The sequence below is a fragment of the Impatiens glandulifera genome, chromosome 5, assembly GCF_907164915.1.
Source record: "Impatiens glandulifera chromosome 5, dImpGla2.1, whole genome shotgun sequence".
NCBI lineage: Eukaryota > Viridiplantae > Streptophyta > Magnoliopsida > Ericales > Balsaminaceae > Impatiens > Impatiens glandulifera.
Genome location: NC_061866.1, coordinates 48,825,853 through 48,845,840, shown reverse-complemented (window position 1 = coordinate 48,845,840; position 19,988 = coordinate 48,825,853). Strand labels below are relative to the sequence as shown.

At 32.1% G+C, this 19,988-nt stretch overlaps 3 protein-coding genes across 3 annotated transcripts; all 3 read right to left on the bottom strand.

Moving 5' to 3' along the window:
* Positions 1–1,162: 1,162 nt before the first annotated feature.
* LOC124939917 (UDP-glycosyltransferase 71A15-like) lies at positions 1,163–2,726 on the bottom strand. The gene has a single exon (XM_047480380.1). The coding sequence runs from the start codon at positions 2,705–2,707 to the stop codon at positions 1,277–1,279; it is 1,431 nt and encodes a 476-aa protein (XP_047336336.1). The 5' UTR covers positions 2,708–2,726; the 3' UTR covers positions 1,163–1,276.
* Positions 2,727–8,717: 5,991 nt separating this feature from the next.
* On the bottom strand, positions 8,718–10,229 carry LOC124939950 (anthocyanidin 3-O-glucosyltransferase 2-like). Its single transcript, XM_047480415.1, has one exon. It carries the CDS (start codon positions 10,227–10,229, stop codon positions 8,805–8,807), a length of 1,425 nt encoding a protein of 474 aa, XP_047336371.1. The 3' UTR covers positions 8,718–8,804.
* Positions 10,230–14,660: 4,431 nt separating this feature from the next.
* LOC124938757 (anthocyanidin 3-O-glucosyltransferase 2-like) lies at positions 14,661–16,368 on the bottom strand. The gene is made up of 2 exons (XM_047479260.1): positions 15,707–16,368; positions 14,661–15,632 (listed from the first exon to the last, which is right to left on the bottom strand). The coding sequence occupies exons 1-2, from the start codon at positions 16,289–16,291 to the stop codon at positions 14,748–14,750; spliced, it is 1,470 nt and encodes a 489-aa protein (XP_047335216.1). The 5' UTR covers positions 16,292–16,368; the 3' UTR covers positions 14,661–14,747.
* Between the last annotated feature and the right edge of the window lie 3,620 nt (positions 16,369–19,988).

The window sequence follows — 19,988 nt, the reverse complement described above, 5'->3', positions numbered from 1 at the left end:
ACTCCTCAATTTAGGGCTAGTTTGATAAATTGGCTTTTTTTTTTTTTTTAAGGATTTTATTCCAAAACTTAACTATCTAATCATTTTAATACCAAAATTATTCTTTATTTAATTATATAAAATAATTTATATTTTAAAAATAAAAAATATTTTTGACTTTTAACCATAAAAAACTGGTTTTAGAAAATTTAATCAAACAATCAAGAAAAACCCAACCGTTCCTCATTTACCCAATTAATTACTACCACTAAAAGACTTTTTCAAATTTTTACTATAAAAAAATTATTTAAGTCTTCACATTCAAGTTACGTGTACGACTTCTTACCCTTAAAATAAGCACACAAGTTAAATATAACGGAGTGATCACTTCATATTTTTTTTTGACGAAATTGTTCTTGTTGCGCCACCGCTGGTTGATTCGCAACCGGATGACATGTGAAAAGTCCACAAATCGTAAGACGCAACTCCGGTTGCGAGAAGCAACCGGCAATCGCGAGAAGCAAATTTTTTCAAAAAAAAATTAAAAAAAAAAATTGCGTCTCGCGATTATGAACTTTTCACATTGCAGGTGGTTGCGTCTCGCGACAGGTACAATTTCGTCAAAAAAATATGAAGAGCGCATTTAAAATTATGCGCTGATCACCAGCTCATTTACCTTTTTTAGGGTCATTTCGTCAAATTTCCCCAATACGAGGTTAATTAAAAAAATGGTCGATTACAATTACAATTGCACGCTTACTGACAACAGGGATTCTAGATTCTAGACGCTCCTTGTAGAAATAATTTTAGCCGAGGTTGGTCAGGCCTTCACAGTATCATCACCATATTTACATTTAAATAGTCAGTTGGGTGATCGTACATCTCTTCAATGACTGTGTGACTGGTCTCACTCACCCATTTCTCTTAAGATTAAATACTTTTTGGTTGGGAAACTTATAAGTGTATACCCAACCCATAGGTCATTAATATACAACGGAGTCTTTTTTTATCAAAATTAGTTAGTAAGAAAGATTTGTTTTTTTTAATGACGTAGTTAATAAATATATATATAATAATTTAAAATAAATAATATTTTAATATTTTGATTAATGAATTCGAAAATATTTGATTTGTTTTGATTATTTCCAAACGGAATAAGTATTAAGATTGAATGATGAACCTTTAATAGTACTAAATTTACTATTTGTATTATATTGAAAAAACTTAACCAAAGACGTACATGAGATCAAATCCACATTATTTACTAATTTATTTATTTATACATGGCAATGAAATCTTAAGACGAGGGTGCATTGAGGATTACATCGTCTATGAATCGATCCAAAGATATGTAAGAAGATCCTCCTTCCATCACTGCTTCTCGACTCTTTTGGCTCTTATCCTTCACCCTTTTCCTCATCCTCCCATCATTCATCAGCTGCATTATCGCCTTCTCGATCACTGAGGCCTCCACAATTTCCTCCTCTACTCCATTAAAGTTCATATGATAATCCATCTTCACTTCCACCGCCAACTTCAATTCCTTCACTAACAAGAACGCATTCATTTTTTGCTCCGAGTACAAAGGCCAAGCCGCCATTGGCACACCGCACCACAAACTCTCCAACGTCGAGTTCCACCCGCAATGCGACACGAATCCCCCCACCGCTTTGTGCGACAAAACCTCCACTTGTGGTGCCCATCCTATCAATTTCCCAACTTTACATGTCCTCTCAAAGAACCCTTCCGGCAGGACCTCCTTTATAGGAACTGTTGATGTAGGTGGCATCCTCAAAGACCACAAGAACCGGTGGCGACTCCGCTCCAGCGCCACCGCGATCTCCTTCACTTGACCCTCCCCGAAAATACCCATACTCCCGAAACAGAGGAACACCACCGACGAATGAGGCTGAGCGTCTAACCACCGCATGATCTCGTCGTGTTCGTCGTCGTCTCCTCCGACACCCTTCTCGTGATTGAGAAGTGGACCCACCGGGTAAATCGGCGGGAGCTTCTCATTTTCCGAAATGACTCTAATAACAAGGGATTCCATCCCCGCGAATGTATTTACCACAATACCTTTGGATTGGCTAAACTTTTTGGTCAGGCCAAGGAATGTGGTGGAGCCGTTTTCCTCGTCGATCATCGACAACGGAAGAACCTTCGCCGGGTATGGGTTGGAGAATATGGGTATGTCCAGCTGGACGTCAGAATTCATGAATTCCGACCCGTCAGTACCGTGTTCTTTGTCTCTCAAGGACTGCATATGGTTCATCAGACCTAAACAAGCGGCGCTAGGGGGAAAGTAGATATAAGAAGGAACGTGAAATTCATTTGCGACATCAACCATACAGGCGCAGAACATGTCCATAAGTATCCCGACAAGATTTCCGGGTCGGCTGATGACCTCGGCGGCAATGGCTTCACGGACAATCGGTATTTGGATCTCACCAGCGCTTGCAAAGAATCTGACTGCATAATTTGAATGTTTGATTGAGTCTGGGTTTGGTTCACGGAGATGGAGGAACCTTATGCGTGTTGGATCGTACTTATGGTCGAAGGAGCTTAAGTCGGTATTGATGGCACCGGCTCCGGGTGGTTTGATGACGAAGATGATTATGGAAAAGCGTTGATCTCGCGCAACTATGAGCTTAGCCATCTCAACAATGGATACTATGTGGCCAATGCCTGGAGAAGGAATGAAAATCAGCTCCATTTTCTTCCTCATTATCTACTCTGTCAAAAGCTGGTCCTCTTGTTTTATAGAAACTGTAGAGCAGAAAAAACTTGTTTATTAATTTTAACTCAACTTAAAATATTTTAAGTTACAATGGAATATATAACTTTTGGTTTTTTAAACACTACTTTTAAACATTAATTTTATGAGAAAAATAATTAATTTTGATAAATTATTCTTTATGTTATCTTATCATTACTTATTCTAATGTTAAAAAAATAATAAGAAGAAAATAAAAATAAGAATTTGATTAGTGGAATTATAATCACAAGTAGAAATAAATTTGTGGTACAAAGGCCTCGTAGCTGAATCATCTTAGGTCTTGTTCAGATTGGGTGATTGTAATAACCTAGAGGGGGAAATAAATAATGATTAGGGATGATTTTGAGAAGGTGAAAATATTTTTGGTAAAATTACTTAAAAGGTATTGATATATAATAATAAAATAATAAATAGTAATTTAAAATAGAGAGTATTTTAGTATTTTGGGTAATGAATTGAGTGATGTAAATACTAATTAATGATAAGGAAAGTGAAAAAATATTTGAGTAGGTTAGATTATTTAAATAACCCAACCGAAGAAAGCCTTACAGCTAAGTGTGGGGTTGGAAAAACCTGAGGAAATGACCCCAATAATGACTATTGTTTTTTGTTTTTTTGTCGTGGAAATGACCCATCCTTGATAAAAATTGGTAAAACTGACATTTTTGGCATGTGTAAAGACAAAAATACCCATTGAATCCAACTCGATGTATTTTAAATAAATATTACCAAGTTGAATCTAATAGATGAAAAAATAATAAGATTTTAATGAATAATTAAAAAAAAAAAACAGAATCAACATAATTCATTGTTTGCCCTTTGAGTATATATTTATAAAAAATATTATCTTTAAACTAATCAATTAATCTTTGGTGTTCTCGGAAGGTTGCATTTCAAAACGATTTTATCGCTAAATCGTTAGTGTTCTGAATTGTCCTACTTCTGCATTTATTCTGCTTTATTATTTTGTTATGCTCTTCAACAATGGGGAAAAAGAAAATTAATAAAGCAAAGGAAGTCAAAGAGTTTGTTATGGAAGGTCTCAACGAGATGACTGAAGAAGTCATTCAAGAAAAACATGACAAAAGCAAAGGAAAATCAAATATTGTGGAAAATTCTTAAGAAAATAATCCAGGAAAGCAAGGGAAGAATGTTTATGAATAAAATAATATAAGAAAGCAAGGAAAGAAAGAAGAAGTCTGGAAGGTTAGTTACAATGAGAGAGTCAATCTGTTTGGTCTAAAAACCAGATCACCAAGTTTTTGATGCATTCTAAAAAAGGAGAGATTGTTCTTAATAAGGAGAAAATTGAGCATATAACAATTCAACTCAATATTCATTATCTTCAGGACTGGAATTTGCTGAAAAAGGAAGAATATGAAAAGATAGTAAATTGGTCAGTGACTATAATGAGGGAGCTGATGAAGGCCTCTAAATCGAAGACCTATACTATTAAGAGCAACTCTAACTGGAAAGTAAATTAGGTATGAAATAAAAATGCAGGAAAGAAAGTTGAAGACCATGCCTATAAAGGGAAAAACTTCTTGGGGATGTTAAAACAAAAGTGGAGGTACTTAATTTTTCTTTTGAATTTAAACTTTCTAATAAAATAGAAGAAAAGTGCATAAAAGAATGGGAAAATGTGGTGGTAGAGAATTATATTGGAAAAACAAAGTATCATTCTCAATCAGTAAAGAAATTTTAATGAAACAATGGAAGGAAAATCGGTTGGAGAAGATCTTTACAAATTTTCATGATCTCTACTTTCTTTAATTCAAGAATGGGTCGAATCTGGATGAAATTTTAAAACATAGGCATACATATATTGGATCCAACTGCATGAAGTTGGAAAAATGATTTGAAGATTTGAACATTTTAAGTAAACCTAAGGAGACAACACATATATGGTTCAAGCTTTGGAATATCCCCGCACACATGTATAAAGCAGAAGTCATTAGTCTTTATGCAGGGTTATTGGGAAATCCATTATATATGGACCCAATAACAGAAGGAGGAGAGCATCCATCCTTTGTTAGAATTAGCATAAAGGTGAATCCTCGTAGTACATTGCCGAATAATATGATAGTGGTCAACAGGAAAGGAAAATCTAATGTCATGGGAATCACTTATGAGTGAAGACCGAACAGGTATGCATTGTGCAATACATTCCAACATGCCAGTACAAAATGTGTTCAAGCTATGGAAGATGAGCAGAAGATATTGAAAGGTCAAAAAGCAAAAAATCAGGAAAAAGAAATAGGGGAGTCTAAAAGCAAATAGCAAAATATGGAGGCAGAGAAAGAAGCAAAAACCAATGACTCTGAAAATGAAGAAAGTAATGAAATTGAAGAAAAGATATTAATGGGATTTCTGTTGAATAAGAAAATAAAGGTAGCAATGAAACAGAGAATGAAGAAGATGAAGGAAGTTGATTCTCAAACAAGTCAAACTGTAATACAAGAAATCAGATAGGAGGATACTCAGAATAATCAAGTTGAAGTAGATGTTACCAAGGTTGTTGCAGAGGATACCATAGATGAAGCTAAGGGAAACAAAGACAAGAATCCTGAGACTGATCTAGAAATTCAAGTTGAGAACAACAAGGTGAAGAGTCCGAAAATCCTGAAAAATAATTTTTCTATCAAATCAAAACAGGTTCCTATAAAGAATGAAATCAAAATGAGAATGTGCAGTATTTATCAACCTCTTCAGTTCATCCTCCTTTTATTTCAAGAGGAATGGGAAGAGGAGGGACAAAGTTAAGAGGAAGACAATTTGTTGATACAACAGGTTGGTATGAAAATAAAAATTCTGATTGAGATAATTATGATTTGATACAGTTTATAATATTTGTTTGTATGTTTGATTGTTACTATTCATTTTCTTTAAGATCGTTTGATTGTCATCCTTTAATCATAGCTAAGGTTTGTCTAATTTTGATCATTGACCCTTTCATTTTTGAAATTTTAATGAAATGGTTTTAACCGTTAAAAAAAAAACAATAACTAATTAATAATATTATAGATTTCTTGAAATATGTCAAAATGATTGCATCAATAATTACTCATTACTAACCATTAACATATTTAATTAAACTAATAAGGTCATAATATCATTCTAAACGTGTACATTGGATTCCATAATTAAAACATCCTAAATGAAGTGTCTTTTGGATTAATTAAGGACTCAAGTTCATCATAACACATATATTAATCAATTGGGTCTCAAAATTAAGTTGTTGTGCTAATTAATTTTAAATTTTAGTTGAAAACAATTTTTTTCTCAAGTATTACATATTAAATATTGACAATATTATAAATTACTAATAATAAATTTAATATTCAAATATTTGAGTTTGATTTTATGATTTGGGATGGAAGAATCTAGATAGAGGATGGTGGTTAGTAACAGCCAAATTAGATACAGTATAATTTTTAATATTGAAACGTGACTGGATGGCAACATTTAAATATATTTAAATATACATTTATATACCATCACATAGATGCCATTGTCTGTTTGTATGTATATATGTTTCATAATAACTCTTTCTCAAATATAAAATAGTTAAAATTAAATATGCATGTTTAATTGTTTAAATAACCTTATTGAGTGCTTATAATTTGTAAAAAACTGGGTTCTTTCTAAGAAGAATAGAAATAATTATTATTGATAAATTAAATGATCGTAACTAATGAAAAGATTGTGAATTTATTTCACGGAGAAAGTTAATACAATTTTTTACCTATTCCGAATATTTTTACTTTAAACAAAACATTCTTAAAGAGTTTGTACCTTAAAGAATAATAATAAAGACATTGTATCAATATGAATATGTTCTTAATTTTTATTCTAATTTGAAACACATTTTAAAGTAAAAGATTATGAGTAAATATTCAAAAATAAATAAATATATGATTTGATTTGTATATTGTACTTTTAAATGAGTTAATATATCATCATTACTAATTTTGTGATCCAACTTTTACAATTGTTTGATTTTATTTATAATTGTTAATAAACGTTTTACAATGTTATAAAATAATTGTCCTACATCTTGTTTTAACTTTCATTTATAACAACATTGTTTTTGTTTATCAAATTCTAACTTAGAATTTTTTTTTATTGGTGTTAAGGTAGAAAATAGCATAATATTATGATTATTATCAATGTTTTTTTAAGCTATAAGTAGAGTGGTGATCCTCACCTAATTAAATAAAGAAGAATATTAAAATCATTGTAACTTATCATCCAAAGGTAAGAAACTTTGACTTCATAAAAATGTAATGATAAATAGTGAGGAATAAAAAAAATTCACCCGTACTCTCCAAAGACCTTCAAGAGGGTGTATAAACGGTTCCGGTTAAATCCGATTTTACCTCTTATTTTTACAAGTCAGTTAACCGACCAATATTAGTAACGGTTTACCGGTTTTGATTCTATTGGTTTTAATCGGTACCGGTGATTAACCGGTTTAACCGTAAACCGATAATTCAATTTTTAAAATTAACTATTAAACTTATAAATAATTTTTTTTCAAAATTATTATTTGTGTCTTACTTTTTATTTGTATTCTCCATTTTTTTTTATCTATATAATAATAATATTTTATAGATATATTTAGAAATATGTTATAATATATTATATTCTTCTAATAATATAATATATTTTAAAAATATTTATTTTTAAACTAATAACCATATAAATAAGATTTTTATTTAAACAATTCTATACAAATTATAATTAAAAATTAATTTTTTATTATATATATATATATATATTATTAAATATTGTTTATAATATGTTTAATATTTAAAAAAATAAATAAATAACTAATATAAATATATGATTAAATTATTACCGATTTACGGTTATACCGCTAGAAAAATAGTTGACCGGTAAAATCCGGAACCGTTAGAACCGGTTAACCAATAAATCGATAAGATAGAATGAAACCGGTAAGCTATCGGTTCAATTGGGTTATCGGTCTTCCGTTTTTTTGCAAGCCCTACCCTTCTAGCCCGACTTCAGTCGGGTCATCGTATTCCTTTGCAAGGGCAGACTTATTTTCAATCGACAGCCTTCTCAGTGACCACAAGACCCAAAGCGTCTAAGCTCGAGTGCTACCGCGATCTCTTTCACTTGTGCCTCCCTAAATGTGCCCATACACCTGAAACAAAGGAATACCACCGACGAAGGCAACTGATTGTCCAGCCATCGCATGATCTAGTCGTGCTTTTCTCCGATGTTCTTCTTGTGATTGAGAATCGGACACATCCAATAAATAGGTGGGACCTTCTCATCGTCGGATAGGACTCTAATCGTGCGTGACTCAATCAAGGCGAATGTATTTACCACAATGTCGTTGGTCAAACTAAACTTTTTAGGTGGGTCAAGAAAACAGAGTCGACCCACTACCCTTGTCGATACTCACTAGGCCGCTATGGCTTCACGAATGATCGACTTTTGGATCTTATTGGTGCTGACAAGGAAAAGTGTTGATTCGAATAACCACATAAACTAATAACAATAAAGAAAGTAAGAGAAAGAACTCAATATATAACAAGGTTCAACCAAACTGCCTATGTCATCGGGAGTGTCGTCAAATATATTATTTCACTCTTAAGGTTAAACCATATATTTACCTGGTATTTATAAAATAATAATTAAGTCACAGTGACTAAACTACTTTAGACTCATCCCATTAAGTCTAAATTTAATTAACATGTATATATAAAGCACGTACACAACAATCTCCGAATATTCAATCTCATAAAGATAAATCAGGTACCTCTACTTTCGATAAATGCAAGACTTAAGACATTAAAAAAGCTCAAACAATGTTTGGGCTTGTTGATAGTAATTGACTTCAATTGACTTCATCAACATATCAACTGCAACTGCATTTTCAATAGTATACCAACATTGAACAAGGCCAAACAAGAGTAATGATCTTACTATTTTTATTCTATTGAAAAAACTTAACCAAAGACATGAGATCGGGTCCACGTTTTTTACTAATTTATTTATATGTGGCATTGAAATCTTAAGATGAGGGTGCGTTGCTGATTACATCATCTATAAATCGACCCAAAGATATGTAAGAAGATCCTCCTTCCATCATTGCCTCCCGGCTCTTCTGGCTTTTATCCTCCACCCTTTTCCTCATCCTCCCATCATTCATCAGCTGCGTTATCGCATTCTCGATCACTGAGGCCGCCACAACTTCGTCCTCTCCATTAAAGTTCATACGATAATTCATCTTAACCTCCACCGCTAACTCCAATTCCTTCACCAATAAGAACGCATTCATTTGTTGCTCCGAGTACAAAGGCCAAGCCGCCATTGGCACACCGCACCACAAACTCTCCAACGTCGAATTCCACCCGCAATGCGACACGAATCCCCCCACCGCTTTGTGGGACAAAACCTCCACTTGTGGTGCCCATCCTATCAATTTCCCAACTTCACATGTCCTCTCCAAGAACCCTTCCGGCAGGACCTCCTTTATAGGAACTGTTGATGTAGGTGGCATCCTCAAAGACCACAAGAACCGGTGGCGACTCCGCTCCAGCGCCACCGCGATCTCCTTCACTTGACCCTCCCCGAAAATACCCATACTCCCGAAACAGAGGAACACCACCGACGAATGAGGCTGACCGTCTAACCACTGCATGATCTCGTCCTGCTTGTCTCCTCCTCCGACGCCCTTCTCGTGATTGAGAAGTGGGCCCACCGGGTAAATCGGCGGGAGGTTCTCGTTTTCCGATATGACTCTAATGACGCGGGATTCCATCTCCCCGAATGTATTTACCACAATACCTTTGGATTGGTTAAACTTTTCGGTTAGGCCAAGCAATGTGTTGGAGCCGTTTGCCTCGTCAGTCATCACCAACGGAAGAACCTTCGCCGGGTATGGGTGGGAGAATATGGGTATGTCTAGCTGGGCGTCAGAGTTCATGAATTCCGACCAGTTAGTACCGTGTTCTTTGTCTTTCAAGGCCTGCATATGGTTCATCAGACCTAAACAAGCGGCGCCAGGAGGAAAGTAGATATAAGAAGGAACGTGAAATTCATTTGCCACATCAACCATGCAGGCGCAGAACATGTCCATGAGTATCCCGGCGAGATTTCCGGGTCGGCTGATGACTTCGGCTGCGATGGCTTCACGGACGATCGGTATTTGGATCTCACCAGCGCTTGCAAAGAAACTGGCTGCATAATTTGAATGTTTGATTGAGTCTGGGTTGGGTTCACGGAGATGGAGGAACCTTATGCGTGTTGGGTCGTACTTATCGTCGAAGGAGCTCATGTCGGTATTGGCGGCACCGGCACCGGGTGGTTTGATAACGAAGATGGTTATGGAAAGGCGTTGGTCTCGCGCGACTATGAGCTTGGCCATCTCAACAATGGATGCTATGTGGCTAATGCCTGGGGAAGGAATGAAAATCATCTCCATTTTCTTCTTCATTGTCTACTTTGTCACAAGCCGGTCCTCTTCTTTTATAGATGCTTGTATATAGGCTTAAAAAACTTGATTATTTAAAAAATAATGATCGACTTAAAAAAATGAAAAATGATAGAGAGCGCGACTTGAGACAGCGACTGGGAGCGCGATGCCTACGTGCGTGGGTTGACAGGTAGAATATTTTTTCTCCTTTTATTAATTATTTTCTCTTTCATATTATTAATAATTAGTTACTGGAGAGAAAATAATTAATCGCGAGAATATAAATATTAGATAAATATTTATTTATAAGTAATAAAACTAAAAAAATATTAATAAGTCAATATAAAAAAAATAATAAAAAAAAGAAAAAAGAGGCCATAAAAAATATTTGATAAATAAAAAAATTAAAAAGTCATAAAAATAAAATAAAAATAAAAGAGATAAATTCATAATTCAACTAATCATTGATATTAATTAGGGTTTAGGGTTTAGAATTTAGTATTTAGGTTTTAGAGTTTAGGATTTAGAGTTTAGGGTTTAAGGTTTAGAATTTATTTAAACATATTATTAAAATATTTAATCTGAGAATTTGTTAAACGAGAGATAATAAATATCAAATAAATCAGTAAAATAATAATCGTGAGAATATGGATAAATGAGATAAATTAATTTGTAGAGAGAGAGAAATTATTTAATAAGAGGAGAGAGAAATTAATTAATAAAAAGAGAGATAAAATAATTAATAAAAAGAGAATATTCTACCAGTCGCTGTCTCAGAGTTGATCATTCCTCTAAAAAAATATAATTGATACCCTAGAAGAGTACTCAAAGCATGATAAAAATTTCTTAGTGGATTTCTTTTGACCATTGAATGTAATCAAATCCCATCAAGGGAAATTCTATTTTAACACAACTAAAACATAAGAAATAAAAAATTGAAGAGAATCAATTTATTCTATAATACATATTTGAATTGGGTACTCTCTATTTTTTTTTTTCATTGGTTTGATTATCTCATCTAATCAAAAGGCATTTCCCTATTTGACTAGGGTTATTTAAAATTATTGATCAGTGGTGATCAATTTTGAAGAGGTGAGAATACTTAAATTGTATTAATATATATAATAATAAAATAATAAATAATAATTTAAAATATAAGATATTTTAGTATTTAATTAATGAATTAAGTGAGGTAATATAAAAATAGAGTGAGAAAATATGTTTTTTAGATTTTGTTATTTAAATAATCCAAACTAAATAAGGCTGATTTTTTTTTTAAATTCATTTTATATATACTAAAAATATATTCTATTTAAAAAATAAAATATATTATAACATTTTTTAAGTTTTTTAACCAAACAAACAAGATTATGGTTCGATTAATACTTACTTCAGAATTATTTTTATTTAGACAAAAGACTTTGTTCAATTAGGGTTTGTTTGAGGTAGGTTATTTAAAAGTTTTTATTGGATTCATTTTTTATGAAAAAAATAAGTTATTTTAATTTTTAATTATATTTTATAAAAAATAAAAATATTTTTAATTATTAAATTGAATAATTTCCTAGTTAAGAAAAATATAATAAAATATTTGTGTTTTTTAATAAAAGAAAAAAACCAAATAATATAAATTTCAAGACTTTGTTTAATTATAACAAAAACAAAATATTCAATCTTTCATTTATTAAATCATTTAATTCATTAATCAAATATTAAAATATTTTAAATTTTAAATTATTATTTTTTATTTTATTTATATATATATATAATTTTTTAATTTAAAAAAAAATAATATTATATTCTCAAAATTATCTCTAATAATTATATTTTAAATAAATAAGTTTTTTTTTGAATGATACAGAATGAGGACATTCATATGATAATACTGTACGTATAAATATATAATTTAAGAAAAATGATATTTTAGTTGAAATTGAGAAAAATGAATATCTAAAAATAAGTCTGAGAATGACGCAATGCCATACGTTATTGAGAAACTTGTGAACTGATTATCAGGAGACGCGTGGAATATTTTATAAAATGAAACATTTTTGTCATGGTATGCCAATGAAAAAATTATATTATAAATTTTAAATATATATATATATATATATTATATATATATATTAAATATATAATTACAACAACTACTATTTAAAAACTTTTAGATATCAAAATATTAATATAACATATTATAAATTTATAATTACCAATAATACAACAAACAAAATTTGATTAGTGATCTTAGATTAAGAATGTTAGTTGATTTTTTAACTCATGGATAAGAATAAATCAATAAATATTATAATTTATAATTTAGCTAGGATGCTTGGTTGGTGGGCGAATAATATTGAAAATAAATTAAAGTGTTTAATTCATAAGCGTGATTCCACTTTATTAATTTGGTTCTTTAGGCTAAGTAACCATAACCATTCATTCCTCTTTGGAAAAAATTGGAATAATTAATTCATTATCCTTGGGTCCACTTTCTATTTCTCTATTAATTTTTATTTTTTCTCTTAGTTAAAAAAAATAGTTTTATATAAGAAAATTGTTTAAAAATATTATAAAAATTAAATATGAAATATTTTAATAAAATTGAATTATAAAAAAAATTATAAAATAATTTTATATTTAACCTAAATGAGTTTGATCCATGTTAGTATATAATATTTTAAAAATTCTATCATCGTATTCTTTATATTTTAATTTTTTATTTGTAATTATATATATATATATATATATATATATATATATATGAGAAATTTTGATTATAAATTAAATTTGAATCATTTTTATTTTAAAGTTTTTTTAGTATGATATTATGTGTTTATATTTTTATTATTTTATTTGAATGATTTAATATTTTAATATTTTATGTATTTAATTTTTATTAATATAAATAACAATAATACTTTATATTTTTAATTAAATAAAATATAATAAAAAAATAAAAATAAAATATTAATAATAATTTAATTACAAAATAATAGTAAATAATTTCATTTTAACCCTATATAATAATTACACCTTCTTAACCAAAAACTATATTTTTATTCATCATATACATGCTAATTCTCTACATTTTTTTATCTTGTTTCCAACCATCTATTTAATTAATAAATAATTAATAATATTATATATTTAAAATTGTCCCGTTACTATTTCAGACTATTTGAGATAATTTTATCAAATAAGGGTCGAATTTGAATTAACTATTTAGAGATTAAACAATAAAAAAGATGGTTACATTATCTTAATATTTGACTATTCAAACAAATCATAATAAAATCAAATAACCTTAGATTTACTGTGACGCCTATCATTTATTATTTTTCATTAAACTATTATTGTTTATAGGGCCTAACTAAGGTTTAAAATTGGTTAATTTTAATATATAAAATTTTTCGAGCTAAAATGATAATAATATTTAACAAACAGATAAAATAAACTTAATTTAACGTTTTCCCTTTAGAGACAGAAAACTATCAATAACGACAACCTTTTGAACCGAGTTGTCTTGTACATAGATTAGCCTTGTCAGTTAGCCCACCTCCATAATCTCGTCACCTCTCTTTTTCGGCCTCATTTATTAACGAAGTTGTTGAGACTTGACATGATTCAATCTTCCCACTGCCTATTTCTCTTCAAAAGCTTTAGAGACACATCTTCTCAATCTTTTCTCTCAACTCCATGTTCGTCGATTGAGAACTCTCAAATTTTTTACTTTTTTTTAAGCCGCCACAATCATTGATATTTAGAAGGTATCCAAGGCTTTGTTTGATGTATGAGTTATTGAGATTTTATTTAATTACTATCTAAAAATTTAAATACCAAATCACATATCTAATCAATAATTTTATCTATATAAATACCAAAATAACCCTTCTTAAATATTTTATTTTATATTAATAAAAGTTTACTTTTATATATATATATATATAATATTTATTTTATAACATTTTAAAATTTATTTTAATATAAATTAAATTATAAAAAAATTTCAATTTAAATATTTTTATTAATTACTTTAAATAAAAATTAAAACATAATATAAATCAAACTATAACCTACCATATTATCTAACATAATATTTAAATTTTAAATAATTCAAATAAAAAAATAATTATACTAAAAACTAAAATTAACATATTTGAATAACAAATATTAACTAATTTATAAATATACTTCATCTAAATAAAATATTTATAAAAAAAATTATTAATTAATTTTTTTTTTTTGATAAATGACTGTGTTTATTAATAAAATTTAATATTAATATATATATATATATATATATATATATATATATATATATATATAATATTTATTTTATTACATTTAAAAATTTATTAATCTTGTCCTAAACTATGGATACATTATAAATTCTCTATCCCAGTTACCGGAATTGCCCGGTGGGACATTTATAAGAAGCATATTCACGATTAAAACTGAAGATTTAATGGAAAAGGTGTCTAAATTTACGTTAATAAGTTTTCAATATATATATATAATTTTGATACATAATATTGCCCTAATTCATAAAATAGAGACGTTGTTGATGACGTCATCAATGAACCGGCCTAGAGAGACATACGAAGACCCTCCTTCAATCACGGCAGACCGGCATTCCTGGCTCGTTTTCTTCACCCTATCGCTCCTCCCAACTTCCATCAATCGCCGAATCGCGTTCTCGATCACCGTCGCCGCCACGATATTCATATCGCCGTCTTCTAATCCACTAAAACTCTTCCTATAATCCATCTTAACTTCCACCGCCACTTCCAATTCCTTCACCATTATAAACGCATTCATCTGTTGCTCCGCGTACAACGGCCAAGTCGCCACCGGCACACCGCACCACAGACTTTCCAGCGTCGAATTCCACCCGCAGTGCGACACGAATCCCCCCACCGCTTTATGCGACAAAACCTCCACTTGCGGTGCCCATCCAATCAATTTCCCCATTTCTCCCGTCCTCTCCAAAAACCCTTCCGGCAGGACCTCAGTCGGGTCATCGTATTCCTTCGCAAGGGTGGGTTTGTTTTCAATCGAAGGCCTTCTCAATGACCATAAGAACCGGTGACGGCTACGTTCAAGCGCCACCGCGATCTCCTTCACTTGCGCCTCACTGAATGTGCCCATACTCCCGAAACAGAGGAAAACCACTGACGAAGGCGGTTGATTGTCCAACCACCTCATGATCTCGTCGTGCTTATCTCCGACGTTCTTGTTGTGATTTAGAATCGGACCCACCGGATAAATAGGTGGGACTTTCTCATCGCCGGAGAGAACACTAATCGCCCGTGACTCAATCTCGGCGACTGTATTAACCACAATTCCATTGGCTAAACTAAACTTTTTGGGTAGGTCAAGAAACATAGTCGACCCACTACCCTTGTCGATACTCACTAAAGGAAGCAACTGTTACAAGAAAATTAGAATCAGGGTTATTTCAGTTACTTCAAATTTGATAAAAAAGAAGAAAAAGATCGAACCTTGGCCGGAAAAGGATTGGAGAAGATGGGCATGTTAAGAATGGCGTCGGCGTCGGAGTTCATAAATTCAGATTCATCCCTCCCCTGTTCGTCTCTTAAGGAATTCATATAATACATCAAGCCAAGGAAAGAGGCGCCGGAAGGGATATAGATATAACTAGGAACATCAAACTCCTTAGCCACATCAACCAAAGAAGCACAGAACATATCGACTAGGATCCCGGCGAACTTTCCCGAATCGGGCCGGCCGATTATCTCGGTCGCGATGGCTTCACGGACGATCGGTTTTTGAACCTCAACCGTACTGGCAAAGAAAGGGACAGCGTTCTTGAATTTGGCGACGGAGTCTGGATGGGGTTCAGGGAGATCGATGAATCGTATGTGGGTTTGGTCGAAATCTCCGTGGATGGATAAGGATTTAGCGAATGAGCCTAGATCGGTAATGGAACCGGGTCGTTTCATGACGAGAACGGTGATGGAGAGACGGTGGTCACGTGCGACTATGAGCTTGGCCATTTCCACCATGGATACCATGTGGCCGACGCCTGGGGCAGGAATAAAAATCAGGTCTATCTTCTTCTCCATGATAATTTCAGATTTTCTCGCCGCCGACGATCTAGCTAGTCCGGTCAACGGTGGTCTTCGTTGTTGAGGGTATTAATAAAAAGATGCAAATTGGAATATGAGAGTATTTATTAAAAACCAAACTTTTTGTCGGTAAACGAAGACAGACGTCACTCGTGATGATTTTGCCCAACTAGAGGCTTTTTTTTTTAATTTATTTTTTATTTTATGATTTGTTGGAATTTTGTTAGAAAAAGAAAAGGGAACGTTGGTTTTTATTGATTTTTTGTGTTTAAAATTTAAATATTTTATGGATAAAATAAAAGTATTTTAGTTGAAAAATAAGTGATTCGAATAATTAAGTGATATAGAGATAATTTCCTCCCTAACTTCTAAAAAGTCCTTAAAATGTTATTTTGAAGGCTCTATATGTTACTCTAGGTAGCCGCTGGAGGACCGGTTAGCGGTTCTGACTCGGGGGTGGTGATTAATCCGGTTAAAGATTAACACCGGGGTTTCAATACTACACAACCTGTCACAAACCCTTAAACTAGGTCAAGCGCGGAAGAGGTTTGCTTTCAGGTTGAAGCGGCACACTTGTATAATAGGCAGAACCGCTTTCGGATGATAAGAGTTTAAAAATTGATGAGTCGGTTTCGGTAACCTGGTGATTCGGCTTGGATAGAGTTAAGTCGGTTATAGTGGTACGGATCGGTTAGATAATGGAACCGGCATAAAGTAAATCACAAAACAGATTTTATGGATGTTCGGAGATAAAACTCCTACGTCACCCCTTCCTCTCGAAACCGCGAGAAGGATATTCACTAAGGAATACAAGTACAATCCGATCGAGACTTATTTCATGCTCGATGACACCCTTACAATTTACACCGAAATTTAAAAACACACTTTAACTTTAGCACTTAGGCTTTCTAGAACAACACAGTCTTATCACTTGTAGAGTAAATGCTCTTAGAATTTCTCACTTGTCTCACTGTATGTTGCTTGTCTCGCATTTACTCTTCTTCAACTGCCCCTTTTATAGGTGAAATATGCCAACGGTCATATTTCACTACCTTGAATCTGATTGGTTGAGCAGGGGTGCAGATGTTCAGTGATTCAGAGCCTGCGGTCATCTTTTCAGACCTGGCGGTCAACCTCAGACCTGGCAGTCTGTTCTTCCGGTGTGTAAGACAAACCTGCTAGGTTTGTCTTTTACTCAATGTGGACATTGTCTGTTAGACAGTTGTCTGTAATTGGAAGATCTCCTTTCTGACTTATCCCGAAGTGGAAAGATCCTGTAGGACTGTCTTCTGCAGCCTGCAGACTTTCCTCAGACTTGTATGTATATGGAAGTGTTCAGTCTGTTCCTTTGGTATCATTCTCAACAGATACCCGAATTGTCTTCTTGTACTGGTCGGTCATTTGACTTAACCGGATGGCTTCCGGTATGAGTGATATAACCGGACTTCTTCCGGTTATTCCTCTGTCTTGTGGCTGGTCGACTGTCTGATGGTTCCGGTTTTAAGCTTTGGCCGATTCTTTCTTTATGCGGTCATGTTCCAAGTGTTCCTAGTCGGTTTAATGACTTGACCGGCTAGTTTTCTTTAGCCGGTTCTTTTGTTTGTCCGGTCCGGTTCCTTGTTCCTGCATGGAAGATTTATTTAAGTTAGGTTTATGTGAACCGGTCTAATTTTATCTAACAGTTACCTATGTTTGTCTTTCAAAGACATTTAAAATGATCTTAGAATAGGTAAAATCCTTAAGAAAATATCAAAATTTTATATCTAACGAGTCTTCATTTATTTGTTGGTTCTCTTGAGTCCGGTTTGAGTACGATGTTTCACGTCCAGTTAAATTGATTTAGTATATTTGCAGGTAATGTGTTTAATCGGCAGGAATTAAAGACAGAGAAACGAAACTAAGCGTTCAGTTTTGCAGGTGATGGTTTAGTATTTTATATATTAATATATATATATATATATATTTTTTTTTTTTTTGGTTAAAACAATTTTAGACTAATATAAGAAAATTCTTTTAAAATAAGTTTTTTCAGTTTGAGTTTGGTTGATTAAGATTGTACAATTTGGAAGAGTTTCAACCACATGCCCTCTCACCGACCATACCTAACTCAAACTTGGTTGAAGTTATTTATTTGTATTTATATACAGTTAAAATATATCATTTTCAATATAAAATAAAATATTGAGATTTTATTCTCAATTAAATTTATATATTCAATTTTGTTTGAAAATAATACTTAAAATATTATTAACACTCATTTATTGGGCCACCACAATCCAAACTCACAAAATATCTATTAAATGTAGGTATTGATAGTATATTAACTTCTATTTTTATAAAAAAAATACTATGAATATTAAAAAACTTTTGAAATTATAGTCTTTAGGGGGAGGGAGCTAGAATCCAATTGTTACTAAGAAAATCAACAAATAATCTTCACTAAGGAACATATCTTTAAAGCAAAACCTTATTTGATAAAAAAAAATGCAAACTTTAGGACAAATAATAAAAAAATCATATTTAAGAGAAGATATATGAATTCCCATTTTATATATAACAGTGTGTAGCTGTCTTTATCTAATCTTTGTTTCTTAATAATAATAATAATAATAATAATAATAATAATAATAATAATAATAATAATAATAATAATAGCACAATTCAATAGGCCATTTTCTACTTCGTGCAATTTTTTAAACATTTTTTGTATGAAAATTTATAGATATATAACATGTTAATGTTAAAATTAACAATTGATTAATTGTCTTTTTTATAAGACCACTAAACCTTACTAGAAACATATATTTCTTAAAAACAATTACCACTAATTGGTAAAGCAACCATCATTTAGACCTGCAAAATGGAAAAACTGGGAAGGAGAGTAATTGATCATAGATATTTAGCATGCCACAATGACTATTCTCACCTTGTTAAGCGAAATAACTCTTGCGCCTCATCTATTAGGCGGTCCACCCTAAAGTGGAGAATTTGCTTGTTGATAACAACACCGAAACCATGAAGACATTGAACCATGTTCATCAGTTATGTTTAGCTTTAATTGAAGATGTTGCACCTGGCTGTTGGAAAAGGGAATGTGATGAAATGATCTAAAAAATAGCTCAAATTCCAAAAGTAAGGTTGGCCCAATAACTTGTGCAAAAATGACTTTTTAGACTTGTGAAAGAGGGATGATACAAGAAGCGAATGTGGGGAACGAAATGGGGAGCGAAGCCACATAGGTCAAATTTTAATTAATTTTATTTTCTTTTTCCACGTAGGATAATACCTCTCATTTCCTCTCAACCATTCTCTTTCTTCAATCTGAAAACGCTCAAAATTCTCTAAACAACCCTCTCTTCAAAAACTCACTCCGATTTCTGATCAATCTTCAATCTATCTCCTCCGCTAAAAATCACTCTCATTTCTGATTAACAACCTTCTCTTCAATCTTCATTCTATCTCCGCTAAACTCACTACCATTTCCGCTCAAACCCACTCTCAAATCCGTTTAAACCCTAGCCTAAGTATCCGCTCAAACTCTAACCCTAAATATCCGCTCAAATGGAATCCGCTCAAACAATGACAAAGAAGAACAAAAACACTTTAGGTAAAAGGAAAAAGCCAGATAGAGATGCAGTGTTAACTTCAGATAGAGATGAAAGGTAAGTTATCATTGTTGCACTATTTTCATTTA

Coding starts and splice junctions, on each gene's coding strand:
- LOC124939917 (XM_047480380.1), bottom strand. CDS start 2,707: ATGAGGAAGAAAATGGAGCTGATTTTCATTCCTTCTCCAGGCATTGGC.
- LOC124939950 (XM_047480415.1), bottom strand. CDS start 10,229: ATGAAGAAGAAAATGGAGATGATTTTCATTCCTTCCCCAGGCATTAGC.
- LOC124938757 (XM_047479260.1), bottom strand. CDS start 16,291: ATGGAGAAGAAGATAGACCTGATTTTTATTCCTGCCCCAGGCGTCGGC. Junction 15,633..15,706: donor CCAATCCTTTTCCGGCCAAG/GTTCGATCTTTT, acceptor TTCTTGTAACAG/TTGCTTCCTTTAGTGAGTAT.